Source organism: Aspergillus tanneri, assembly GCF_003426965.1.
Source record: "Aspergillus tanneri strain NIH1004 chromosome Unknown AapTan_8_pilon_pilon_pilon, whole genome shotgun sequence".
In the NCBI taxonomy this organism is placed as follows: domain Eukaryota; kingdom Fungi; phylum Ascomycota; class Eurotiomycetes; order Eurotiales; family Aspergillaceae; genus Aspergillus; species Aspergillus tanneri.
This window is the reverse complement of record NW_022984635.1, coordinates 258,813-285,037: the sequence shown is the minus strand read 5'-3', so window position 1 is coordinate 285,037 and position 26,225 is coordinate 258,813. Positions and strand designations below refer to the sequence as shown.

The window sequence follows — 26,225 nt, the reverse complement described above, 5'->3', positions numbered from 1 at the left end:
AGAATAAAAGTGATCAATTGAGCTCAATGAAATATTGCCAGAACAAACGTATCATTTCTACAACACCACCAGTTCCACCACCCCCGAGTCCGAGTTCCTATCCCTCAGGATCCTGCTCACCCTCCAGCCTGCCCGTTCTGCAATCTCCCCAAACATCCGCTCACTCCTGCGCTTCCCCCCAAAGTTCAACATCCATAGATCCAGCGCCGCCACCTCCAAGGTCAGTGGGGCCTGAAGAATCTGCTCCGAAATCAGGACGCGCGAGTCCGGGGCGGCGGCGGCGCGGAGATGGCGGAGGATGGTCACACAGTCGTTGTCGGGCCAGTCGTTCAGGACGCGGCGGATGTGGTAGGCGAGAGCGCCTTAGATTAATGTATATTAGCCTTCTGAGAGTCCAAGATACGGAAAGGATGCTACCTTTGATGAGTTGCTCATCGAAGAAGCTCGACGCTATTTTCTTGACCGGCCGGAATATGACCTGGTCTTCACCATCTTCTTCCTGGGCCTGGCGAATTACTTCCGGAACGTCCTGCAACACGCAGCGTTCTGGCACGATGCTGGGATATTCCTTCAAGATTGCTTTGAGAGCCTGTCCTTTCCCGCCTCCCACGTCCACAATCAGCGGGCGACAAGCATCTGGCCCCTGTGGATGAGAGCGAGCATACTCCCCAATCCACCCAAAATCATACATCCCTAACACCGGCATTGGCGGGAACGAGGCCGCCATCGTCCGATTGAACAGCGCCGCTCTCTCCGGAATCGTCTCTAGTATCTCATAGAGGGTTTTATCCGGATGACCTGCCGCGAGACCGAAGGGTGTCTCTCTGGCACTTTTCGGCTCGACCAAGCCGTGCTGTTTCATATACTTGGGCCAGCTGGTGGATGGCACGAGGAAGAAGTCGAAGATGTGGTTGAAAAAGAGGAACTGCCAGCTGTCTTGATCAACAAATTGGAGGGAAACGGCGGTGTGAGCGAGGTAGCCTGGATGGGGGGCAGAAAGGACCTTTGCCGCCACCAGGAAGTTGGAAAGACGTTCGAGGAGGTTGTAGTCAGCGTTGAGAGTCGTGGATAGCTCGGAGAGGGAGATTCCATCGTCGTTGGTGGGCAGGAAAGCGAAGATTTGATGGTCGACAAATAGTTTCATTATCCCAATTTCGACCATGGAGAAGTAGTAGCGGTGAATGAGAGAATCACCTTTGTTCGATAGGCTGGCAAATGACATGGTTTGTGCGTCCGACATGGTGTTCGGTGTGTTGATCTAGATGGGTCTACTGCTGGGGATGCGTGGTTTGGATCTTGGATGATGTCGGGAAAAGGGACCAGTATAAATACTGAACTATTGAGCTCGATGCATATTTTGAGTTCCCAGAAATCAATATCTTACAGTAATGCTACCATGCCGCATATGTCTAGTCAGCCTGAGCTTAGGAAGAGAGAAAGTGAGAGAGAAGGAATTTCCGGTCCACATCGGACATTTGTACATTTTCTTCCTATCCCGTCCGGACACCAGTTAGATACTTCGTTTACTTCACTGCAGTGGTGGCACAGTGCCTTGTTCGGGGGATCATGATCATTTGGATATTATCCAGATTCTAATGGAGCCTGAATACATAGTATCATGGATCTTGAATACGACATAGGAATTGGCGACGGTTGATCTATACGCCTGCCGCGGCAAGTAATTCCATTGCATTTGATTGATCATAGTCCGTACTACGTTGCAATATAGCTAGTTCTCCGACAATGCATTGAATTCTCCTCCTGGTTGACCCTATTGTAAAGCAAGGGAGCTGGACCAGAATTCCGTGGTTCGACTACAAGCATGTTCAACTATTCAAGTTTTGGGAACTATATTGCCTACCAAACATAAGTAGATATAGGTATCTGGTTCATCTTAGTATCGTACTTCAAGGTTTAACTGTATTAAGGTTGTGCGAAAGAGTTAACTTGTCAACGACACCTTCTCTCCCATCCACCTCTCCCCACCTTCCACCACTACCTCGTTAAACATCCACTCTCCGACATCTGCCCTCAGAACCTTATACCCAACAGCTGGCTTCCCACTCTCCGTCCCAACCTGCACCGTCTTCCATCCATTGCCAGACGTGATCAAATGGTCACCGGTAAGTAGACTACCCGGCCGCACGGTGACGATGCCTCGGAAAAGCGACTTCGAGTCCTCCTGACACAGGATTTCCTCCATCCGCCATTTGTCCGCATGTGGAACATGAAGGAGCGCGTGATAGGGCCAACGTAGCAGGAAAGGGACGTCTTCGCGGCGTTTGTTGGGATCGATGCCCATCCCGGAGATGACGGTGAGTAGTGGCTTTGGCTGGGTGTCGATGAGCGATGGACGCTCCAAGTAGATCTGTCGGAGGGCTGTCAGGAGGGCCTGAGTGCTGTCTTCGCAGATGTGAGGGTTATCAAATTCCAGGCCCCAGTTTCGGAAGGTTCCTGAGCCACCGATTCCACTGATGATCTTGGAGACCACAGTGTAGTTGCCGCCATCATCATCACCGTTACCATCACCATCAATGTCCTGGAGGAGAGTCGATTTGACTGCTCGGGGATCTGTCGCGTCCCCTTGGACAATGCGGAGTTGGGCATCCAGAGTCTCCTGGTCCAGGCTCTGGGTGAGCAGGAGGGACGTCAGCTTCGATGGAGAGCGAGCGAGAGCGACAGCGGGGTAGCCGTTTCGGAGGCTATGGGCCAGGCAGGCATTAACACAGCCCCCAGTGGCGCCTAGAAAGGCCGTGGTGGTGGATTTCGGCATGACGACATCCGTGGTTTGTTTCATAGACACCTCTCCGTACTTTAGTAACAATTGCTTTATACCAGCTGCAATGGCGATTTTCGGAGTCGAAGTTGCTCCAGCTCGGCCTGTTCTGACGTTAGCCTGACGTTAGCCTTGTCGCGATCGGAATCGGCGGAATGAGCGAAAGGTAATTAAGGCTGTAGATCATTTTAGGCATCTTCTATTACTTGTCAGGCGTCCTAGTCGTTCATATATATTGTTGGGAGGCTAGATTTGGTAGTTGCGTAGAAAATTTTCCGCTTGGGAACGGAGACTTAGGGTTTGGTTGAAGGGAGATGTCCCTGGCCACGACTGGTTTCCACGATGCCCTCGTCCGTCATGGGACGGACATTTTCGTTCTGTAGCACTGAGACCAACTAAAAGGCTAGGTCTTTTTACTCTTCATTGGTGGTCTGGTGGTCGATCCTTTTATGACAATGCTCACCAGCTTATGCAAGTATGGTCATCTTATTCTGGCACAAGGCATAAGGTTTGGAAGCGCTATCGGTCTCCCACTAAGACATATGTCTGATACTTTGGGTTTCGATTGTCTGTTAGTCTAGCCTTTCTCCTCCCTTCCTGTTTTCTCATCATCACTCGACCTTCCTAGCCGGGTGGATGTAGAAACATACAGTTCGACTTAGAATACTCCTCTCCAGCTTTCTTCTTTCCGCCTTTATGCGGTGTCCTATTAGTTGTGATCGCATAGGGCTGTTAGTTATCCCTTCCAGTTCTTTATATTTCTTTCTTTCTTCTATCAACCTACAGACTAATTTGCTGCCGCATTATACCGATTATCTTCATGTCCATCCAACCTCGGGGTCCATCATAGCCTTTGCGATATTATACTATGTTTTTTCTAGAGATTTGATCCTCCTACAATCCGCCTGCATCAGTTAAATCACCACCGACTTTAGTATCGTTGTAGTGAATATAGGGCTCATGCTGGGACTGTATTAGTTTGGGTATATAACTCCGTTTAGTGTATTTATTTTCTATGGTCTCTCTCTGACGAGTCTTGTAGATTCCTTCTTTCTAATAATCAATTTTGACTATATACTGCCATTAGTGAGATTACAGCTGCGTATAAAGACAGAGTCACTTGAATTCTTAATCTATGTAGCTTTTGCAGTCAATGTATAAATGGGTAATCTATGTGAACACTTTTCGTATTCATTGTCTCCCTTGGTATCCAAAGAAGGGCATAAAGAGACTGCTCTATCACTTGCTTTATTGCTGGATCTATATGTATTTTGGTTACAAACCAGGATCGGGATGACACCTGCAGGCATAGCATTTAGGAACGGCTTCAAATACTACTATACATATATACCAATTGCAACAATAGAGTATCCAGGACCACAAGAAACTTTCAGAAGCGTCGGATAACAGAATGGGAGCCCGTATTTCTGTACTTAAGATAACTGTGCGTTGTTTCCGAGTTATCTATCTTGTCTAGTAAAGGTAAGCTTATCTGTATATATTGCTACAGTTTTCATAATATTACATTAATGAGTAAGCGAAGAAAACATAACATATATTTCACCTCCAATGAACATAATCATGTTGGTAGTTTATATTTTCACTCTCTGTCACATGCCTAGTTAAAATCAATCAGGTTATCTATTGCTGTACAATGCATATTATCTAGGAAATAAAATAAAACTTGGTTTCAGAAAGTAACATTTCTATCCGGTCTATCGCTCTAGTAAATATAGTTTCACCATCAAACTCCATCAACAGCTATGATATACCATACATATCCTGTTGCCAGGCAAGTATCTATGCACACAAAGTCCAAGAATACGTGACGTAGAACAATATTTTCAGCTACAGCTGACCCCCTCCGGCGTGGTGGGTTGGATGGCCGCCGGATTCGTGAAAAAATTGGTCGGGTCATATTCCTTTTTGATAGCCACAAGGCGACACACATTGTCACCATAGTAGGATTCGAATGGATTAGTGGATATCGATGCGTCCATTTCCCCGGAATATGAGGCCGTACTGTGTTCCTATCTGTTAATGACCATAAACAACAAGAAAAAGAGAGAGGAACAGCCGTACCCCATTTTTGGCCGAAGATAAGTCTCCAAATCCGTAAACCATTTTTTATACCCGGCTTGCTCAGTGGCATTCATCAACGAGCCATGAACTTGGAACTCCATATGCGCATATGCCTGCTCTCTCCACGGGAATGAGATGTCACTATGAGTGTTCGTCGTTATATTCCAGGCGTGCCATTCGCCCCATAGCTGCGAGGCCGGATCCAGCTTATCGATCATGTCAATAACCATCTTCAGGTCGGATGAGGGAAGGATACGGTCTTTCAACATGTAAAAGGACTTGGCGATCCTTGGGAAACGGGCCCAAGGTTCAGCGATCGAGACGTTGGGGTCCTTCGGAACTTCGTCGTATTGGTATTGGGGGTGGTTGTCAAACTGGGAGAATGGATTGGGCACCACATTCAAGATCTGTGGGTTAGTTTCGCTGCCCGGTTTACATTCGTACGTGGTGTATCCAAATACACGGGCGTTGTTGGTGTCACAGTCGCCGGCTATATAGACCGTGGGCTTCCCAATGTCGAGGAGTCCCGATGACTTCATCAGCTCCCGCAGTTCCTGCTCCGCCCCCCCAAGGTACTGTCCAAGGAACGTCACATTAGTCGTGTAGACATTGATCTGTGAGGTGAACTCTGGCGTCTGCTGGGGGGCCCAGTCGAAGAACCGCTGCGCCACATCGTAGCGGACGCTGCTGTCGTTCCACGATATCGCCACCATGGCAGACCGCGGGAACTGTAGTAGCCGAATAGTGAAATCCACGACGATGCCATACGTTCCACCGCCTCCGCCGCGAAGTGCCCAGAACAAGTCCGCGTGTGACGTGGGCGAGGCCGTGACCACACGCCCGTCCGCCAGCACCACTGTGGCGGCCAACACGTACTCAGCGGACATTCCCAGAGCGCGCATCTGCATGCCGAATCCCCCTGAGGAGATCAGGCCGCCCAGGCCGACGGTGGGACAAATGCCCCCCGGTGAAGGTGACGTTGTGTTGGTCCAGTGCCAGATACAGCGCACCCAGACGAATGCCGGCGCCGACTGTGGCGGTTTTACGATCAGATGAGACCGTAACGCGGTTGATATGGCTCAGATCAATCACCAAGGTGCCGTTGAGAGATGAGTAGGCCTCGAAATGATGCCCCCCGGATCGCGGCACAGCTTTGTGTCCCAACTTGCGCGCGCAGCGAACGAGCAGTGGGACTTCGTCCGCCTCCTTGGCATATGCAATCATGGCAGGAAACTCGTCAAACTGGATCTTTTCTCCCAGGCGCGCATCCGTGTACGTATCGTTGCGAGCATCCACGATTCGCGCGTTCGCATCCCCCGAAATAAATGCCCGAGCAACACATTCTCGGAGTGAGTGTGTGTTATTCAAATTCGCGGTGGTCACGGCTGATGCAGCAACTATTGTGGATATTATGGCCCCCCAGGATGGAGAGCCTCGATGACAGTCTCATGCTTCTATATGGGTGGTTTTAGTGAATTAGCTCTGAAGGAATGGGAGGGACAACATCCCTTGGTTCTGTCCATAGCGCTATTTAATAGAATATCCATCCCTTGGCCCCTTTGGCCAACCAAGGGCTAGGTCCGACGAGAGACGGAAAGAAAGAAGTGAAGAGAGCAGAAAGGCTCAACCTGGTTGGGGGCAGTTTCTAATTGACTCCTACTCACACGCTGAGTGGGATCATGCCCTTCAGGCCATGCTTGACTTCGGTCAGCGTCCTGGTCGAAACGTGGCCTGCACATGGCAGGCGTGGGCGACATCGACCAGCCAACGTCAGCCACCTCCGGGCACACACGGACAACACAGCAAATCGAGAGTCTCCGGTTCCTGCATGATACCACGCGGCGAGTGGGGGCTGCCAGGCGCCCGCTTAGTATTACTGTCACTATATATATCACGATCAGCTCAGCCGCATGACTTTCGTGGCGCAGATACGGCAGACCATAGGGCACTCCTTCATGAAGCTGACAGAACCGCTTTCTGCAGTCAGACAAGTATAGTGTAATACCGTAACCAATGGGAGTACGTGGTGGACAAAGCCCTCAAGGTCGTGTGCGAGTTAATAGATACTCGCTTTGTCATGATCGACCACTGGTGCTATGTGAGCAACGCCACGACTCGAGGTAGCCCTAGAATGATATCGCCGGTCCGCAAAATCCGCACCAAAGCAGTTCCAATTACTATAGTATAGATATGCTGCGGCGGAAGGCGGACGGGCGGCTCGAGTCAAATTCTTTTTTGAGCTCCTACAAGGATGCATGGTCTTCGTTTCCAAGCCACTTACGTTGAAAAGAGCGCAACCCTGACAATGCAGGGTAATATGACAAATGTAACCGATAGACTGTTTCCGGAAATAGTTTTCCTTGAAAATATTTTCCTGCACTTGAAGAGAAGTCGTGGGCGAAATTCGACAAGCCTATATTATATCGCAGACCAGAGTTTCTTTCTTGTTCTTCTTCTTCTATTATAATATAACTATATGGCATTAAAGTCCCTGCCAACCATGCTGTTCTCCTAATCGAAGATGCAATAATCACTCCATTACCATTGCAATCTCGAGAAGGTCCTACATAATTCTGATATTTTTCTGGGGTAGCCTCTTGCAGATAATCATGTAAACAAACATCACTAGAAACATGCTCATCACTACACTATGCAGACTATATTGGAGTTCTCAGTAATTTTGTACAGGAAATAGATTTAGAACTTGATTAACTGGAAATTAATCGGATGTTCACCCTTTATATAAACTCTCAAAATCTCAGATGAGAATAATAACAACCAATGTTTCCCTGAAACTACAGCACTACAAAATGACCACCTAGTGTTACTAAAATGCTGTTTTTACAAGTCTGCATCCTCACAATGCTCCAGCGTGGTATCGGGATTCTTCTCTAACTTCTCTGGCAAGCGTTTCCCCTTGCCCTCAAACAAGTGTGCCAACTCCTCCAAGGTAGGACCTGCAGTCTCGACAAAAAAGAAATACACAACAAGGAAAACAACGGTCACCCACACGCAGTAGTAAATATAGAACCTCCAGCCGAGGTTTGCAAGTCCGATGGGGTTTATATACCCACCGAAAATCGATGCCACTTGAATGGTAAGAAGGACAAACGCCCAGGTCTTCGCTCGCATTTGATAGGTAACAATCTCGAGTGGGTAGGTAACAATCAAATTGGTCCACGCGAGAGTGTAAAATCCCTGGAAAATGAAGATGCACGCCAGTAACACTCGACCCGCTCTCAATGAACCGTGCTTGATGTACTGTTGTGAGGCAATCGTCCATGCGATGAACGTTACCAACACACCGGCAGACCTGGTCACAAAGAAGAACCGGCGCTTGAAGCGGCCGATTAACGAAGTGACCATCAGAGCAACAATATACTGCCACAAGGTGACCATGCCATTAACAAGGGTTATTTCGAGTTGCGTTTTCAGTCCCGTGTCTTTCAGGATTTGGGTGAGGTAGTTGGAGACCAAAAGGTTTCCAGAGCTTTGGCTGAATACCGCAGTTGCAAAACAGAGTAAGATGCGCTTGATGTTCGGGATGGAACAGAAAAACTCTTTCCAGGATATATTATTCTCCTTTTCTTCGGTAAGGGCTTGCTGGATTTCAGCGTATTCGACTCCACTGGCCCCGAATTTGGGTTATTCTCTCCATGGTACTTCACCAGGATGTCCTTGGCCTCTTGGAAACGACCCTTAGCAATGAGCCAACGGGGAGATTCAGGGCAGAAGAAGATTAAACATCCCTGGTATGCGGAGGGAATAATCTGGATAAGAGTCGGTAATCGCCAGGACCACTGTCCGCTAATACGGTAACATCAAATGTCGCCCATGCCCCTATAACATAGCCCAGAACCATAGAAGTGTTGTAGAAAGTAGTAACCTGCACACGCTCCTTCGGGTGACTCAATTCGGTGACCAACACGGGCGCCCCCATTTGGATGAGTGAAGAGCCAAATCCAAGGACCAATTTACCACCAATGTACATGTTGAATGAGGTTGCGAAGAATTCGACCAACACGCCGGTGATAATGATGACCGAACCGAGGGCAGTTGGGACTCGTCGACCCCACGCATCGCCGATCCAGCCCAGGAGGAGGAAGGGAATGACTCCTCCGATGGCATTGGAGGCACCAAAGAAACCTAGTGTCGAGCCGGTAGGGTGCCCAAAGCGGTCTTGCCAGGATTCCAACACCTGCATGCCGTTCGTCATAGACTAGAAGCTTGTCAGCTAAATTGTCGCCGTCCCCTCAAGCTAGAAAAGCCTACCCCGTCAATTCCCAATGCGGCACTAGCCAACAAGGAAGATGTCAAGAGAAAATACAAGAAGATTCCATTTTTGCGACGATAGAAGGGACGAATATCTTTCAGACTGATGGGCGATTGAATCTCGTCCATTGCCCCAGCAGCAGCCCGTGCCATAAATGGTAGTGTGACTGGTATGATATCGAATATTGGAATTCGGACTCCTTGAGAGTTGTTGAGCCGATTACAGCGGAGTCTTACGATAGATATACACATACCCCCGTATTGATAGATAGTACAACATCGTCGATGAGCTTCTGGCCCTATAGTACAGAACCACTAGAGGAATTTAACGGAGGAATGACTCGCAGAAGTACGCCGTCGGGAAATCGGTAAAATACTTACTGGCTGGTACCGAGCCCCATCGGGGAAACAGAGATCGGAGGAAAGCCCGATACCAGGTAGCACGGTGGAGAAGGGAATGCTTTTAAGTTAGAGCAATTATAATCCCTCATCGCGAAGGCAATTTCGTCAAGCAAACACTACTTAAACACTACGGATGCAAGAGTCTCGTCGAGACTTGGAAATCTACCCAAGGTCAGAGTCAATTTAAACATGGCACCTGCTAAACTACCGTCCAACTTTGAATGGGGATTTGCGACAGCGGCGTACCAAATTGAAGGGGCTGTGGACGAAGACGGTCGTGGAAAGAGCATCTGGGACACGTTCTGTCATTTGGAACCCTCACGTACCAAGAATGCCACCGGCGACGTTGCCTGTGATCATTACCACCGCTACGAGGAAGACTTCGACCTTCCTTCTAAATACGGATCGAAAGCTTATCGATTCTCTATTTCCTGGTCCAGGATAATTCCTCTTGGAGGGCGTTATGATCCCATCAACGAAGCCGGAGTCGCATTCTACAACCGATTGATCGACTCCCTTCTCGCCAGAGGAATCACTCCCTGGGTCACACTGTACCACTGAGATATACCGCAGGCTTTGCATGATCGCTACGGCGGCTGGCTGGACGTGGAAAAATCGCAGAGGGATTTTGAGAGGTATGCCCGCGTCTGTTTCGAGCGATTTGGAGACCGCGTTCGCAACTGGATTACTCTTAACGAGCCCTGGATCGCGGCCATCTTCGTACGTTAACGATACCTCAGGGGTGAACTAAAGGTTCCCTAACTTGTTTTTGATTCCAGGGATACGCAACGGGCGTCAACGCGCCTGGGCGAGGTAGCATCGCCCCTGGCATAACTGAAGGGCATACTCCAACGGAACCGTGGATTGTTGGCAAGTCTCTTATCATGAGCCATGCTCGTGCTGTTGTAGTCTACAAACGAGACTTTCACCCAGTGCAGAAGGGGCAAATCGGGGTTATTTTGCTATTACGAGCCATGGAATGCCCAGGATGAACGCGACGTTGCAGCAGCTGAGCGCCGAATGGAATTTTGGTTTGCAAATCCGATCCTGTAGGGCAACTGCACAGTCAATTATGAACACCACAGCTAATATGTTGCCATTAGTTTGGCCCAGGTTTACCCGCAGTGTATGCGAGAGCAGCTGCGCAATCGCCTGCCAAAGTTTCTTTCTTCAGAGATGCAACTCCTAAAGAAGCCACTGTTGACTTCTACGGTATGAATTACTATACGGCCCAGTTCTGTCGGCATCGCACTACGCCAGCACCTGAGAATGACTTCTTGGGCAACGTTGACGAGCTGCAAGAGAACTGCGAGGGCGTGTCTATCGGGGAAAAGAGCGGAGTGTCTTGGCTGCGATCTTGCCCAAAACAGTTCCAGAAACATCTGGCTCTCATTTATCACCTGTATCAGAAGCCCATCTATATCACCGAGAATGGGTGTCCCTGTCCTGGGGAAGACCTCATGACCCGTGAAGAGTCGGTACAAGATATCTATCGCATTCAATAATTTGAATTGCATTTGGACGCCATTGCCCAGGCAATTCACGAAGACTCGGCAGTTATCCATGGTTACTTTGCATGGTCTTTACTGGATAATTTAGGTAACGTGCCCACATATGACCAGCAACGGCGGAAAGCTTCATAACTAACAATCTTACAGAATGGTCAGATGGATACGGTGTGCGTTTTGGCGTCACCTTCATGGACTATGACACACTTGAACGTACCCCAAAGATGTCTGCCTTGTCGCTAAAGAAAATGTTCGATAATCGGATACAAAGTGCTGGTCGAGGGAGGCAACAGGCATAGTACTGTTACATATAACGGTATATAGAGCTAGACTTCTTGGTAGGATTGGATTTCATCGGGGCTTCAATAATCTGCTATGCAAGCCTAGTTCACTGTTTCAGGTAGCTTAAAATTCATACCATTTTGCATAGTGTATGCTCTACAAGGTATTAGCCGAATTTCGCAACATATCCGACGCTTTCGAATCCAAGCGTGCCATAATATCCAATAGCACCTGAAAGTCGCGTTGTGCTCGTGTGGATACTGGAGAGGTCTCGTCGCGGTGAATGATGGCCAGCAGGCTCGCTCCAATGAGTCGCATTTTCTCAACCTATATCGTCGGTAATCAACTAGCTCTATAATGCTATTAAGTATGTGGTCCTCTTACGCATGGTTTCCCATTCACTTGGAGAGTCCAGAAAGGAGCTTTTAGCAGCACGCGCAACATATCGCGGGCAATCTCCGTCTTCTGCAGGGATGCGATATCCGTTTGCGCCACCCGGGGGAGAAATAGTCTAGCTCCTCAAATTTCTGCACAATAACAAGGCGAAGGCAATGGAAAGACACGTGAAGGTTTGCAATCTGAATCAAGTCCTGCCTAGTAATGTTATGATCCTCAGCCATGGTGAGATTTTTCACGTCTAAATTCGCAGGTAGCCCGTCCAGGCATGTGGTGAACCGAATATACAGTTGGTCGAGTACACTCCGATCCTGGCTACAGAGCTGTGCAGGACCGAGCTGAGACGAGCGTTGGTCCTGGATTAACCTTATTTGGAGTAGCAAATCTGATGCCGTTTGCCACAGCTGTACGTTCGCATTAAACCCAGTAATATAGTTGGTTATATACGGTGGGTTGATTAGTGTGACTGGGCTTTTTGGCATGAGGAAGGATTGATCTTCCGCTAGAAGGGATGGGAATGCAGTTGTAATCCCTGACATGAATGTATATTTATGAATAGTGATGCGACGGTTATTGAGAATAGCTACTGACTTGTCACCAATATAAACAATCCAAAATACGCTTCGGCGCAGCTCCACTTCTATTGCGCCCAGCCCCCACAGAGAAGACTCGTCGTACAACTGCATTGATTGTGCTAGTCGTGCTGCTTCACCAAAGATATGCCACGAGTATCTCTGCTTCCCCGCTACATGTAGACAATTGGAGTGAAAATATCGAATACTGACAGAGTATGAACTGGGAAGTTCCAGATCCGCTTCCATATAACTGTTTATGGCATTCCTAGAAGCCTCTAGTAATGGAGTTGCGATTATACATCCCTCCGGAAATATTTCCTTTGGTAGTAGAAAAGCTGCTTGTGCACAGAGTGCCGTTATTAGGGTAAAAGTTGATATGTGCCACAACTTCTGGTCTTTCTCATTATTAGAAGAATCCACGACTCCCCATGAACAGAAACATCTTGGTCAAAGGATACCCCCAAGGCTGTGCACTGGAACATTCCAGAAGTTGGTAAAGATGATCTTGTTTCGTCCGCGTCGGCGGTAAAATATTTCAGCCCCTCTCTCAGACTGGGCTCATGCACGATAGGGGTCAAGGGGAACAGATAGTCGAAGAATAAATCCGTAGATTTCCTTGACACTATAGAAAGACTGATTCCAGACCTCTCTAAGATAGATGCTAAATTACTCCATCGGTGCAAAGCTGTGGACTCCTGGGAGGGCGACATTGGGCCAGAGAGGGAACTCTGAGTCCGTACTCCTTCCCAGGGGAAGCCAGTCAAGGTGTTGCTGGAGAGATTCTCATTATGTCTGGTAGATTGAGCAGTTTCAGACGCTGATGATGGTTGCTCTGTTGATGCGGATCTTGTTTGTGCCGGGTCGACGAAAGAATCACGCGACCCCGGTTCGCGTCGTCTCAATTTGGGACCCCGTCGTCCGCAAGGAAGGTCAAAGGTGCATTGCTGTGCTACATACTGGCAGTTGAGACAAGTGGAGGTCCCCCATTCGTACTGCCTCTCCGACCATCGTCAAGCCTTGGTTACCTCTAGATTACTGATGACTCGCGCCGATACATGCAACATGACAACGGCTTACCTTATGTTTCCTTCGTCTGCATCGGTCACAGGCTCTATTCAATGGTCGAGCCAAGATATGTGTCTGTGGGCTGGTTGCAGACATAGTGAAGCTGGCTGGATCGGAAGAATGTGTTTCGATATGCTGCCGTCGGAGATATGAACCCCTCCCACGCGGAGTTTTGCCGACCTCACATCGGATTTCCTCGTTCATCGGAGTTTTATCTGACACTCTTTCAGTTTGATGCGCCATGTGGCTCTTCTGCCCATGGGGAAATTTCCGACGCAATCGGATAATGTGGGGTTCAAACAGAAAATAAACGTGTATGTCCTTTTATTTGGGCATATTAACGGCTCCAGTGAAGGTCCTATAAAGAGACAAATTTGTCCCTATCCATTAAATGACGATATTACAGGCCTGCAAGGGCTGTTGGAGAATTTATGCAATTTTAGCGACAGTGATGCTAGTATACCTCACCACGTTTGCAAGTTTGAGCACAGCCGGTGTCGCAGCTGTCCTGAACTGGCACCAATCCACGACACCCACCTGCCGCTTTGCTTTGAAATACTCGCAGGAAGATATCTTGTGGGATCCCTCGGGGTTTGTCAGCGACTACTTGTACTGGGAGGGCCAATTCCATCAGCACAACGTGGCATACAATGCGGACAATGGGATGGCACTTGATGGGACGCAAATTGATTGGACCTCAGGTTAAGCAACATTGAAGCACGGTTTCGGTGCGGCAAGCAAGGAGGTAAGCCTAGGATTTCTACCTCTCTCCAGGTAACCTGAGGCTGCTGACCTTTATGCGCTACACAGTCCCTCCAGATTATGTTGTATGCGCACGCAATCGCTGGCTCCAAAGGCGCGGTTCCTATCTCCTGCCAACCCAGGTGCTGCACCTGATGTCGCACTGTCCATCCTCAAGGCCAAACTGAACACCTGCTTGCGCTTCAACAACACTTATCCGGGATTCGGTGGCTTTCTACCGTGGTTTACGGCAGACATCAGGGACCCGGCACCTACCAGCGATTGGGTCAATCGGGCTCCCGCTCTGGATAATGGGTATTTGCGCCGTCCCATCATTCAACGCTTACCTTGGTGTATGTGCTAACTGAAACACAGGGAACTTGTTTGGGCCGTCTATGCGGCGATCCAGGCCCTAGATAATAACGGAACACCGGAATATCGAGCCCTAGCCCGCCAGTGGCAAGTGTGGATGGACTACGTCAAGTCCACAGCTTCAAAGGTGAGCTACTGCTACTTCTCCAGAAGGAAGTGTCCTCTAAATCTCCTTGAAATGCCACAGGTTTTCTATGCGCGCAAAGGCCAAGTCTGTGCGGTGACTACATTGACTAATCAATCCTGGCCGGTGGATCATCTTGATCAAAAGTACGCTTGCGAATCAGATGACCGTCTTGATGATCCGTATGAGGGTGAGCTTTTTACCTGGTGGCTTCAGTTATTTGGAACGCTTCGCGAAGACCACAAACAGCGTCTGTGGGACGCCAAAAGGGCCAAGCTGGTGAGTGTGGAATACAAACAAGATAAAATCGGGCCGATTACAATCCAACAAGGCTGCCATTCCCTTTCTTATACACATTTTTCACGGCGCTGACTGTAGCGTCATAGGCTTTTGGTTCTCGAGCCATGAACAATGGAAAATCCTTCAGATGCCCTACTATGATGTCGACATTATTCGGTATATTTCCTTAATAAATGTCCATCTCCTTCTCCAACTAATTGTACTGTGCAGTCGCGTGTCTGACAACGCCGAACGGGTGCGGACCTGTAACTCAGTGGTGACAAACAATCCAGGGATGTTCGCCTCGGTAAATAATTCCACCAATGTTACCAGTGGGGAGATTATGGGTTATATTTCAGACGCTGGAATTCCATCCATCTCAAGTCAACCGGTTCGAAATCTGGATGTAATCACACCCTATAGCGTGTTTCCCGCCTTACTGTCTAATCAAACAGTAGGATTAGCCTGGCTGAGAAACATGCTCGTAGGACAGAAAATGCAAAGTATAAATCTACTGGAAAATTAGCCTACAATAACTCGCTGACAAAGTGTGCAGACCCCTACGGCAGCACTGAGTCGACGCGCATTGATGGCACTTTGGTGTCTGCATTAGTAACCTGGGACTCGAAAGTAACCACCATGGTTGCGCTCCTTGGAGGAGTTGGTGATCTTGTCCGACAAAAGATGCAGGCAGATGGTATCGACCAAGACTTTCTTTTAATTGCTGATCGGGAGTACTCTGCAATTTTCACGGATCTGAAAGGGGAAACTGTGGAGTATTGTCTCCCGCAGGCAAGGGTGCCGCAAGTTGGGCTTGTTGATTTTGCAGGTTGCACTTAAACGGAAGGCAGTTTTTTCCTGTGTCCATTAGAGATTTGGTCTATACAAGTATTGTCCGGGATAGGGACGAGTGTCGTAGCGCCGATAGAATAACAACCTGTCTCATAGAATGTTAGAGAACAGGTGAATCACTAGTACCTACCTAAGTAGTGTTAACTTTCTACATGTAAATATTTAAAGGAACCTATTAAAACCACTTTTTTTTTGAAACAGTTTAATAATTGTCAGATATCCAGCTAGTCCCGAAGAGGAAATAGAGTACGATTAGTAAAAAGCTCTTATTTGAATGAATTCAGCTGGTTAGGCTCTTCTTGATTATTCTCTTGGTTATTCTTTATTATTATCTTGTTGTGTGCTTCGCGGGGGTTTTACCCCGATCTACTCACATGATTCTGGTCCACCAACGCCATATTATTTGACAGAATCGTGCCTCGCGAACATCCACCACCGGCCCCCTCTTTATTCAGCAATATCTAATTATGTTCGCACCCGACTAAGCATCTTAGCTAAGGGTCTGGGTATCGCGCTTCCGAGCGCTCCTAACACAGATCGAGTGTCGGGGTGTAGGCCAGGGTGAACTCACACAAGAGCAGTAAACGGCAGAAAGGCGTTGGATGCATTTCCCGGCTCTCCAGTCCACATCGTCGGCGACCAGCAGGAACCATTTAGAAAGATGCGGTCGTATAGAAACAAGATGGATATTTTTGTGAGCATGACCGTGATCGAGCATGAGATAATCGCTGCGACATATTCCTTCGGGGCTCGGTCAACTTCCTGGCCCGGGGACTATGAATGGCGAATGCGAGACGCCATACCTGTACAAAGAAAGAATTTCTGGTTCTTGACAAAGATGATGTATAGACCATCATTCGCGACACTCAGGAACATCAACGTGGCATACGAGAATGGCCTATCTACCCACAGTTCATTAGCAGCGGTGAACGCCTTTTTCCGTTTACCGTATTTGTCCACCGGGGTAACGAAAATAAGATATCATCCCAGCCAAATAGAGCTCTCGAGCGGTATCGTGTCAAGACTCATGCCGCCACTGCTATGAGGGTCAGCACGATGCCAACAACGTCAGCGGCTCTCTGGTTAGGTTGGATCCGCGTGTGCCTGGTAGTAGGTAATCTCTTTAGGCGTCAGACCGGACATGGTATTCCGAATTCGTCACTGCGAGTCGCTACGAAGACAGCGAGAAGAGCTCGAGAACAGACACCTTTCATGTCTGTGTAAAAATGCAGCACTGTCGCTTATAACATGAAGAGGAGGGCGTGACTTCCCGGGGGGGAGAGTTTTGCGCTCCCGCTGATTGATCTGGTACTGCTTGTCAGATGAGCGATTTGGTTTGGGCGCACCAACCAGGATTAGCTGCGATGCTACCTCGGGGTTGCATATTCTGAATTTCACGGGGGAAAGGGCCTCGCTTGGAGCCAACCAATAGATGATCAGCAGAATAGGATGATTGGACTCAGACATTACCCCTTAACTCGTATAGGTACAGTCCAGTGCAGAGACAAGCATTTCCGGAGCGAGGGGAAATCATCCTTATACACCGAGGCTTTCAGGCGTTCCATGCCAAGCAGCAGCCCCCAGCAGCAGCCCCTCTGTGGCATGCTTTTGGTACCCTTGGCAGCCTCCAGGCCGTCTAGCGCCTCCAACATCCCTAGAGCGAATACTGGCTGACCCTACGATTGGTGGCTCTCTGAAATTAAGAAGAGGAGTCTCATCCATCGTGCTCTGCCTCTACTTGGTTCTTCAAGGTTGGTAGCACAGTCCCACATGAGTCCCAGTCCTTTCTTTGTTTCTTTGTTCTGGTTCGCACATGAGCAGTTATTGAGATATTTTCTTCTACTCATCGAATTTGCACTTACCCCCACACCCTTCTCCCCTCTCGTCTTCTCTGAATTCGCCCCTGCCCCCAAATCCCCGACAACAACTCGTTACTAGAACCATTTCATCACCATGGCCGCCCCCATCGGAGTGCACCTGGTGGGAAGTATCCCCCTTTCCGACACCGAGGAGGTTTTCCGGCAGATTCCAGCAGCGCTGCCGAACCGCCTCTATTCGATCCCTGACGGGGAACCAGGCGTCCGCCAGAACTACATCGCCTGGGAGCTTCCCTGCTTTCCCAAGGAGACATGGCGCCCCTACTTGCCGGGCAGCACCGACTTACCCGCCGACCACCCTGGTTTCACTCCGGATTCCGTGGCACCTTCTCACTACGCTGGCGCTGCGCTCGAATCCTATAAGCGATTCGTGCAACTCCGCGACCAGGGCATTATCTCCCCGGGAGTCCGATTTCAAGTCTCACTCCCCTCACCCCTAGCATGCATCCAAGGCTTCCTGCGTCCCGAATTCCATGCCCAGCTCGAACCGTTCTACGAACGCCGCATACTCGACGCCTTAAACACGATTATAGCCGGCATCCCTGCTCCCGATCTCGCAGTTCAATGGGATCTAGCCTACGAAGTGATGGACCTGGAGTATGAGCGGGGTCGGTTCCCGGACCATTTCTTCAAGCCGCACTTTGCGCCGATCAAGCAGGGGGTGTTGGATCGGATTCGGCGTCTCTGCGTGGGGATACCGGTGGAGGTCCATGTAGGCTTCCATCTATGCTACGGGGATTTTGGAGGCAAGCATTTTATCGAACCTGAGGATCTGGGGGTGTTAGTGGAGTTCGCGAATGACATCGTAAAGACGGTCAGACCGCGGGCGGTGGATTGGGTCCATATGCCAGTGCCGAAGGACCGCCCCGACAGGGCGTACTTTGAGCCGTTGAATAGATTGGCAGTGGACGAGGAGACACGGTTGGTCTTGGGACTGGTGCATTTCGAAGACGAGGAAGGGACTCGACGTCGGATCCAGGCTGCACAGAAGGCTACCAGGAAGAGGTTCAGTGTGGCTACGGAGTGTGGAATGGGGAGAGTGCCGAAAGAACAGCTCGATAGTATCTTGAGAATTTCGAAAGAGGTGACGAAGCCGATTGACTAAGTGGGCACGAGGGGCTCTTGTCTGAGGGATTGATGTTGATAGAGAACATCGCAATTCAGGATCCAATGGCTCTTAGCGCCCTGGCGAGCGCCCAGCGTCGTCCCCCGAATCACCCCCACTCTGTTGTGGAATTCAGGGGAGGTGATGCGCAGGGAGCTATTCTATCAGCTACAGGCCAACTAGCCTAACTAGAAAGTAGATGTCCTTCGGTGGACACACCAGGAATCACAGTATCTCAACCTACTGAGTCTCTTGCATTCCTATCTAGGGGCTCGCCTTTCTAAAGGATTGAGGGGTATAATGGATCGTCGGACGGATTGTAGTGTTTCCGTAGCACATTACATTAGATAGTAGCTAAGGAGAAGAGACAGAGCACGTTGGGTTGATTGTGCAGCCACTACAGTTATTATTGTTATTGATGTGACTCAAGAGAAGGAAGAAGGCAGCAAGTTCATCGAACAGCTGAACGCAACCAGTTGCCCAATATAGGGAACGATATATCATTGATATCCCAGACCACGATAACTACCATACTTCCTCGGATGGTTGAATCGCGCTCATCTAAACTACAGGTGAACCCCGCACATTAGCAAACCACCTAAGATGCAGATCATTACTTTATCACATCCATTCTTCGTTCTCTGGAGATATGAGCGTTATTGACAATATCTCACATTCCTCTAGAAGTTTTGCTTTTTCTATTTCGGTCTCCAAGCAAGCCCAATATAGACCAGGCCAATTACCGTAGGTGATCACCTGACGCCCGGTCCCACCTGCCGCCCGTTTTCGAACTCAGCGACCGCCATAAAGATGAAGCCATATAGCCGCATACAATTAAAATTATATAGGCTTATTTTTCTTTTAGCTGCCTTAGCAAGCTGTGCTGCCTTCTCTTTTTTCCTTGAGAATCTTGTTACGGAAACACTATAATCCGCCCGACTTGGCGGTGCGGAGTATCTGACGATCGATTCAACCCCTGAATCCTTTAGATAGTTGAACACCTCAATGAGAATATAGGGAACCGCTTAGTAGGCTCAGTTGGTTGAGATACTGCGATTCCCGGTGTTTCCACTGAATGACATCTACTTCCTAATTAGGCTAGTTGGCCTGTAGTTGATAGAATAGCTCCCTACGCCCCATTTCCCCTGAGTTCCACAACAAATCTCGAGCGTGTTGGATCTTGTTAGGAGAATAAAATATGGCAGTGCCATCTTCCCGGGCACGCAATTTAAACTGGAGAGGTTTCCCACGCTGGCGCCTTTTATGCTTATTTTGTAGCGCATTTTCAAGGCCTTCTGTTACGGAAACACTATAATCCGTCCGACTCGACGGTGCGGAAATATCTGCCGATCCTTTCTACCCCTCAATCCTTTAGTTGAGCACCCAGATAGGAATGCAAGACACTCAGTTGGTTGAAATACTGTGATTCCTGGTGTGTCCACAGAAGGACATCTACTTCCTAGTTAGGCTAGTTGGCCTGTAGCTGATAGAATAGCTCCCTACGCCCCATTTCCCCTGAGTTCACAACAGGAAGGATTGAAGGCTGCGTCGATAAACAGATACGTTAGCTAGGATCCTGGTGTTCAGGCATAGTCTGGGCAGTGACCAGCCGCGATGGAGCTTACCATGGTGGGAGGTTGGAGATTTATGTCGCTCAGTGATACAATGCGTTTGTGGAGCAGTAAGTGGTAGTGTGGAGAGTATTAATGATAGGTGGTAAGTGGTCAATGTTACAGTAGAATGGTAGAGTGGTATAATCATTTGTACATTTATATTGGAGGCTCTCCGTTGTGGTTCTCCGGTGATATCATACAATGATGGTAAGCAGTTGTCTAACCGTATGATGAGCCCGGAAGGATTAGCTACATACGACGCGTCTCAAGATGAAGCCCTTATTTCCTATGTCTTTTCAGGCTCCTGGGAACCTTCCACTAGCTTCCAGGAGCCGGCAACTGATAGATAAGAGCCGCATAGTAAGTCCTGCGAGAACTTGTGCTCTTAAACCAAGCCAGGCTCTTCCTGTGAGTAATCGGTAAGCCGCCATTAACTTGGATAACTAACAGGTAGGCATGTAGACAACGTTGTTACAGTAATGGCGATGCTTAGATACACATCGTACCGTTGCCTAACGCTTATCCTGTGAATCTATCTAATCCGTGAAAATATAACACATGTGTCCAGGCTTGCTTGTACAGTATCACCTATAATCTACTCTCTGTTTAATTAAGCTTGCTTGTCAAGGCCGCATTTCTTTACCAAGTTCAGCCATAAACAGTTACAGTACGATTTTGCGAACTATTGCACTGCATTGCAGACTGCCTAACCTGAACCCCCCACGTTAGGCAACCACATACCGATAAGATGCAGATCATTACTTTGCCATCTTGGAGGTGCTCATTATGCTTGCTTACGTTGGCGATGGAAAATACATCTGGGTGTTTGTACAGATTATTCTTACTGCTGAATTCAGCATAAGTAAAATTGGGATAGTTCTACCATGCACGTCATATGCATACTAATCGGAAATATTCTCACAAACGTTATCCTCTGTAACCCTCTTCCTTTTGCGCTGTTTGAGCCACTTGCTGGTATCGCTGGCAAGAGATAAAGGCTGGCAGTGGCTAAGAACACAGTCTTCAAGTTCTTTCCACGAAGAAACGAGAGTTTTGCAGAGGGGGCAATATTGGGGAGGAGGCTCTGGTTCTCTAATGATTCGATCTATATCCTGACGACTTAGCCGTCTATTGTGAACGTGGGCATAATGTTGCATAACACTGTCTTCCCTTGACGGAAGTAATATGCGTTGAACGCCATCAGAGCAAGGTGGCTCTGAGCACCAATAACGGAACCGAGGATAGTGACGATTGTATATATGTCGACGGAAATCACCAAGGGCTTTATACCGTACAGTAAGTACTTCATCCTGCTTGCTAAGGCATAGTGGGCACTCTAATCCACGTTCCGTCCAGAATGAACACGAGACGCCAAAATCATTCTGTGCAACGTCTTGCTGAGAAGCGTCTGGCACCACTCCGGGCGCACTGTGAATCACGAGAGCATGTGGGCTTTGATCAGCATGACTCCCATCATTTCGTAAGCCTGGCTGAGCACCTTTGTTAATCAAAAGCCCCATGAGTGCAGAATGGCCGTTCTCAGCGGCCCAGAAGAGTGGAGTCCGGCCGTGCCTATCCTTGGAGTTGGGGTCAACATGTCGTTCAAGAAGGAGTTGCACTATCCCCATCCAGCCGTTAGAGGCTGCCCATGAAAGTGGCGTCATGCCATTCATGTCTTTGGTGTCCGGATTGGCGCCTTTGTCCAGGAGGAGCCGGACGACCTCCTCTTGGCCTCGACATGCTGCCCATGAGAGAGAGGTCTGTCCATCCACGTCGAGGGAGTCTATTTCAATATTATTCTCGAGAAGGATCTCCACTACATTAACCCAACCCATTGAGGCTGCCAGTGATATCGGAGTTCGGCCATCACCATCTCTCTCGCATGCATCAACATTATTTTCTATAAATAGCTTGACAACTGCATCATAGCCAGCATATGCTGCCCACACTAAGGGTGTTCGGCCCATCGAATCCATCGAGCAAGATTGGTTATATCGATGAATCAGAGATTGAATCACACTTGTCAGCCCAAAGTATGCTGCAAGATGTAAACCAGTAAGCCTCAATGGGACTCGTTGACTGTAATCTCCCATGCTTGAAAATGATTTAATGGCAAAAAGTCCCTGTGCAGAAGCATTGACCTTGAGCTTATCTACAAGAAAACCCATCATCAGGTCCTCATTTATGGGTTGTATCCGAGCGTGATGCCCCCAGTTCCTAGCTGCATATGCATAAAGAGGGTATTCCTTGAGCCGCGCTTCAAAATCTCTATCAGAAAAGCAGATGCCTGATAGGAAGAAATCAAAAGACAGATATGTCACACAGGTTGATGCAATGCCCTTATGGGCATCTGGAAACCAGCGGGTCCACGTCCGTTCAAAGTATTCTTGTGCTGTGTAGTGGACTAATCGAATAATGTCACCCGATAAATCAGCAGTAACAGTTACCAAGCCTGCACAAGCAGAGACAATATCATCAAGATCAGGAAGATTTTCCTCATCGAACTCAGATGCACCTATTTCTACGGCAAGAGCATTCCGGAGCTCGACCGTCGTTAGCGGTCTTTTGGCACAGATAATCCATGACAGGCATTGCCAAGCCAGATCCTTTTGGTCCGTGACTTGACCCTCGATTCTTTGTATGGCGTTGTCATAAGCGTAATCGTATGTTCTAGAGCCATTTATCAGATCCTTGAGTTGACACCTAATAGCTCTCGGTGACCTCTTCCCTATCAATGAATCCAGGTAAAGTTGGGCGAGAAGAAACCTAAACTAATGTGAGATCATTTTTTTACAAGGTATCTCAATAGAGCATGAAGGCTTACATTCCATCTACAGCATTCGTGATTCCAATCAAAATCTCTTGCTGTAGCTGTAGATTCCGGGATACAAATGCAGGAAGCTTGTTCAGGTTGGCTCTCAGATATCGCATCACATCCGGCTTGGATCCACGGATCTCTTTTGTTGGCTTACCCAGAAACCTAGTCATAATTTCTGGAATAAATCTTGCGGTCGCCAAAAGATTCACATTATGTGTTGCCTGAAGACAGAAGATGTCATTCAAAACTCGTGACATGGCAGTAAAGCGGCATTCGTCCAAAGCATCAATCACAATGAATAGTCTTGAGAAGTGAATGGCAATCAGCGGTAGGGCTCTGGACATTTCTTCCACTGAGGGCTGTGTTCCTTTCAGTCTATGCTTTTCATACAATGCCTGGATGATATGTGGCACCGGGAAGAGGCCCTGAGCGAGCTGTCGAAGGATGCTTGCAAACAAGCACTCGGGCTTCTGGATTCGATCATCGTTGCGATAAAAGCTGCAGTAAATGTACGCAACACCAATATCGCGGTTGTTCCCATACCGAGATTCAAGTTCGTCAATTACCACTGATGAGAGAATCGTTTTACCGGCACCTGGAATACCTGGACAGAATAGCGTTTGTTGTGGCTTTTCAAGCCAGGTTTGGAACTCGGGGGATTCTAGAAACCACTCTCCGGTTTCCGGTTGGCGCCGACTGATATAGTCACACTGTTGTGTTGCGTAGACAGCTGGCGACAACCAGTCAAGATAAATTTGGTGCTGTTCATTGGTCTTAGCTTTCAACAATGCCGTGACGTTGTCCCGGGTTATTCGGCCGTTAAATGCGTTAAGAATGCTGATATTGCTGCAAATGCGATTTCGGAGATCACGAACATCGTTCGGTTCCCATTTAAGTCGCTTCCATATTCTTCTTATACCATGGGATTCGTCTAATTCGCAATATTGACTAACCGCCTTATCAATTTCATTAAAAACCTCGCGGCAACTATCTGCTATTTTCTGCAGCCTGATCCCTTGCTGACTGCTCAGATCTATGTTGGATAAATCAATTTCAACATCCTGCATCACGATAGAAAGATTCCTGAGCCTGGGAAAATGGTCAGTTTGCGGAATCTGTTCAGTGGATAATCAGGGTTGCAGAGACGCCATACTCATCGGAGAGTGCCTTAAATTGAGCTGGTGCACCACTAAAGTCTTTTCGGAGCCTGTTGGCATGCTCAATGACAGTTATGAAATCTCCAATACTGAAGCCAAAACTCATCATGAAGCCGGAAAAGAGAATACTTTGACTAGAGAAAAGAGAAGGGGGGAAGCTACAGTGATAAACAGTCGTTGACAAGCATTTTCAAAGCGGGGTTCGCCTGGCGCAGCCGCAACACGCGTCGCAGCCCGTCGAATCAGGTGCAAGTAAACACTACGATGTCAGGCACAGATGTCTACCATGGATCTACCGACTCACGTTGTTTTTCGATGTATATGATTTGAAAGGTTTCATGCCCTACGATTAGCTTGAACGCATTTGATCAGTTGTTACTTTCCCAATACTTTAAATCGCAGTGTGCATTTGAGGAAGGTGCATGAAGTATTTTATGTTATTAAATATTCTATGTTTGATGAACAATGCGCCCAAAGCCTTGGTCAGCGTCATTGCTCTTTATTTTTCCTCCAGATGTATCAGCCCCATAACACTGTCCTGGTAACACTGTCCTGGTTACTATTACGTCGGGGTTATAAACGTTCTCCTTCGGCTATTAAACGCAAGGTTAGGCATATTGTTGGCTGCGTTCCTTCACTTCGTCCTTCCCGAGAAAACTGGGATGTGGATGCCGTTGACCAGTGGATCGACGACTATCTGAAAGATCATGAGGCAGTTAATCGCCTAATAGCTTTCACTTTACAAGATGCAGAACTGTGGCACAGGTGGTGCCCCTTTTAGCAAACCAGATACGTTTCACTTAGTGACTACTGATTTACCGTACCAGTTCCAGTCAGTTGACCAAACCTTGTGGGCAATGGAAAATCTTAACTTTCACTCGCTGAAATTTCAATCCCTGCGCTCCCCTCCGGTTAAAAGCCCGAAGCAGGAATCGGACAGTCCTATTATCAAGACTGAATGAACGACTTCAGATGGCTCACTCAGACAGCTCCATTCGGCCGAATTTTTCGAATATATTCAGCCGCAACACAGGTGAATTCAAGGAGTCCTGTCATAACCTTGCCATTTGTGAAGTTGAGCTGCATGACTAGAATTCGCGCCGTGGCCGTGCCGTGTCTCGGATAAAACTGAGGACCATCACGCTATTCCAGATCTCTCAGAGGACCTCTCATACGCTTCTTGTAGATTTCCGAGTCAAGAGCCAGGGTTGTTTTCTTTGGCTGGGTGGGTTGGAGTTCAGCCTGCATTTCTTTCAGACCATCAAAGAGTTTCCCTTGGGTGTCATCAAGTGGCAATCCCGGCCTATTATCAAGCTCTTCCATTGAGTAAAAATATATAGGATAATAGAATAGAATCAAATCAGTGAACAACCTGTAAGCAGTTGGTGAGATGTTGTAAGGGGAAGGGAAAAAGTGATAGAAAGATGCGTATGCAGAATATATATAGTTTTACGAACCATATAAAGGCTGCTGAAACGACCATTGCCTGAACCAGAATGGTAAATCTATACACTCGAGTCTGGGCCATCGTAGTGTATGCATATCCAGAATAGTACCTAAAAGAAGGATTCAGGGTCATAATAAGTGTTGCTCACCCAAAAGCAGACCTATTGCCATGAATACTCTTGTTCCTGTCTTCCCTCTAGCTCCAGAGGGATGTTCTCGTTGCTCCTTGATAGCAAGGTCCAAATCAATTAAGAATACTGACCACGATTATCATCATTTAGAATAGCGTGCCCTGTTGAAATGTCGCCCTGTAAAAATCCAGCTTTTGTATGTAACAATTGGTAGCCTTCGCCGTTAGCTGAGAACTTCGAAAACAGAACAACTACACTCACTTCTTATTCATACAGCAACAAGAGATAGAAGTATAGAGAAAAAGGCTCGTAAATACAGCAGGCCAGAATGATAATGCAACGGATAGCAGGA

The 26,225-nt window shown here is 48.1% G+C and overlaps 9 protein-coding genes across 9 annotated transcripts; 3 read left to right on the top strand and 6 right to left on the bottom strand.

Annotated features, from left to right (window-relative positions):
- Positions 1-57: 57 nt before the first annotated feature.
- Positions 58-1,222, bottom strand: ATNIH1004_010722 (uncharacterized protein; the record flags this gene model as incomplete). Its single annotated transcript, XM_033575290.1, has 2 exons — positions 58-362; positions 418-1,222. The coding sequence occupies 2 exons, from the start codon at positions 1,220-1,222 to the stop codon at positions 58-60; spliced, it is 1,110 nt and encodes a 369-aa protein (XP_033421145.1).
- A 720-nt stretch (positions 1,223-1,942) lies between these two features.
- Positions 1,943-2,773, bottom strand: ATNIH1004_010721 (uncharacterized protein; the record flags this gene model as incomplete). The annotated part of the gene is made up of 1 exon (XM_033575289.1): positions 1,943-2,773. The coding sequence occupies one exon, from the start codon at positions 2,771-2,773 to the stop codon at positions 1,943-1,945; it is 831 nt and encodes a 276-aa protein (XP_033421144.1).
- Positions 2,774-4,620: 1,847 nt separating this feature from the next.
- ATNIH1004_010720 (uncharacterized protein) lies at positions 4,621-6,597 on the bottom strand (the record flags this gene model as incomplete). The annotated part of the gene is made up of 4 exons (XM_033575288.1): positions 4,621-4,798; positions 4,859-5,889; positions 5,951-6,255; positions 6,519-6,597. 4 exons carry the CDS (start codon positions 6,595-6,597, stop codon positions 4,621-4,623), a joined length of 1,593 nt encoding a protein of 530 aa, XP_033421143.1.
- Positions 6,598-7,699: 1,102 nt separating this feature from the next.
- On the bottom strand, positions 7,700-9,283 carry ATNIH1004_010719 (putative MFS hexose transporter; the record flags this gene model as incomplete). Its single annotated transcript, XM_033575287.1, has 4 exons — positions 7,700-8,461; positions 8,527-8,628; positions 8,679-9,077; positions 9,131-9,283. 4 exons carry the CDS (start codon positions 9,281-9,283, stop codon positions 7,700-7,702), a joined length of 1,416 nt encoding a protein of 471 aa, XP_033421142.1.
- A 438-nt stretch (positions 9,284-9,721) lies between these two features.
- On the top strand, positions 9,722-11,037 carry ATNIH1004_010718 (glycoside hydrolase family 1 protein; the record flags this gene model as incomplete). Its single annotated transcript, XM_033575286.1, has 4 exons — positions 9,722-10,075; positions 10,106-10,252; positions 10,312-10,485; positions 10,636-11,037. 4 exons carry the CDS (start codon positions 9,722-9,724, stop codon positions 11,035-11,037), a joined length of 1,077 nt encoding a protein of 358 aa, XP_033421141.1.
- A 441-nt stretch (positions 11,038-11,478) lies between these two features.
- On the bottom strand, positions 11,479-11,766 carry ATNIH1004_010717 (transcription factor domain-containing protein; the record flags this gene model as incomplete). Its single annotated transcript, XM_033575285.1, has 2 exons — positions 11,479-11,649; positions 11,707-11,766. 2 exons carry the CDS (start codon positions 11,764-11,766, stop codon positions 11,479-11,481), a joined length of 231 nt encoding a protein of 76 aa, XP_033421140.1.
- A 2,043-nt stretch (positions 11,767-13,809) lies between these two features.
- Positions 13,810-15,714, top strand: ATNIH1004_010716 (endo-beta-1,2-glucanase; the record flags this gene model as incomplete). Its single annotated transcript, XM_033575284.1, has 7 exons — positions 13,810-13,967; positions 14,169-14,414; positions 14,475-14,598; positions 14,659-14,878; positions 14,982-15,051; positions 15,106-15,377; positions 15,431-15,714. 7 exons carry the CDS (start codon positions 13,810-13,812, stop codon positions 15,712-15,714), a joined length of 1,374 nt encoding a protein of 457 aa, XP_033421139.1.
- A 1,965-nt stretch (positions 15,715-17,679) lies between these two features.
- ATNIH1004_010715 (uncharacterized protein) lies at positions 17,680-18,708 on the top strand (the record flags this gene model as incomplete). The annotated part of the gene is made up of 1 exon (XM_033575283.1): positions 17,680-18,708. The coding sequence occupies one exon, from the start codon at positions 17,680-17,682 to the stop codon at positions 18,706-18,708; it is 1,029 nt and encodes a 342-aa protein (XP_033421138.1).
- A 2,733-nt stretch (positions 18,709-21,441) lies between these two features.
- On the bottom strand, positions 21,442-24,402 carry ATNIH1004_010714 (uncharacterized protein; the record flags this gene model as incomplete). The annotated part of the gene is made up of 4 exons (XM_033575282.1): positions 21,442-21,537; positions 21,617-22,991; positions 23,146-24,228; positions 24,293-24,402. The coding sequence occupies 4 exons, from the start codon at positions 24,400-24,402 to the stop codon at positions 21,442-21,444; spliced, it is 2,664 nt and encodes an 887-aa protein (XP_033421137.1).
- Positions 24,403-26,225: the final 1,823 nt, after the last annotated feature.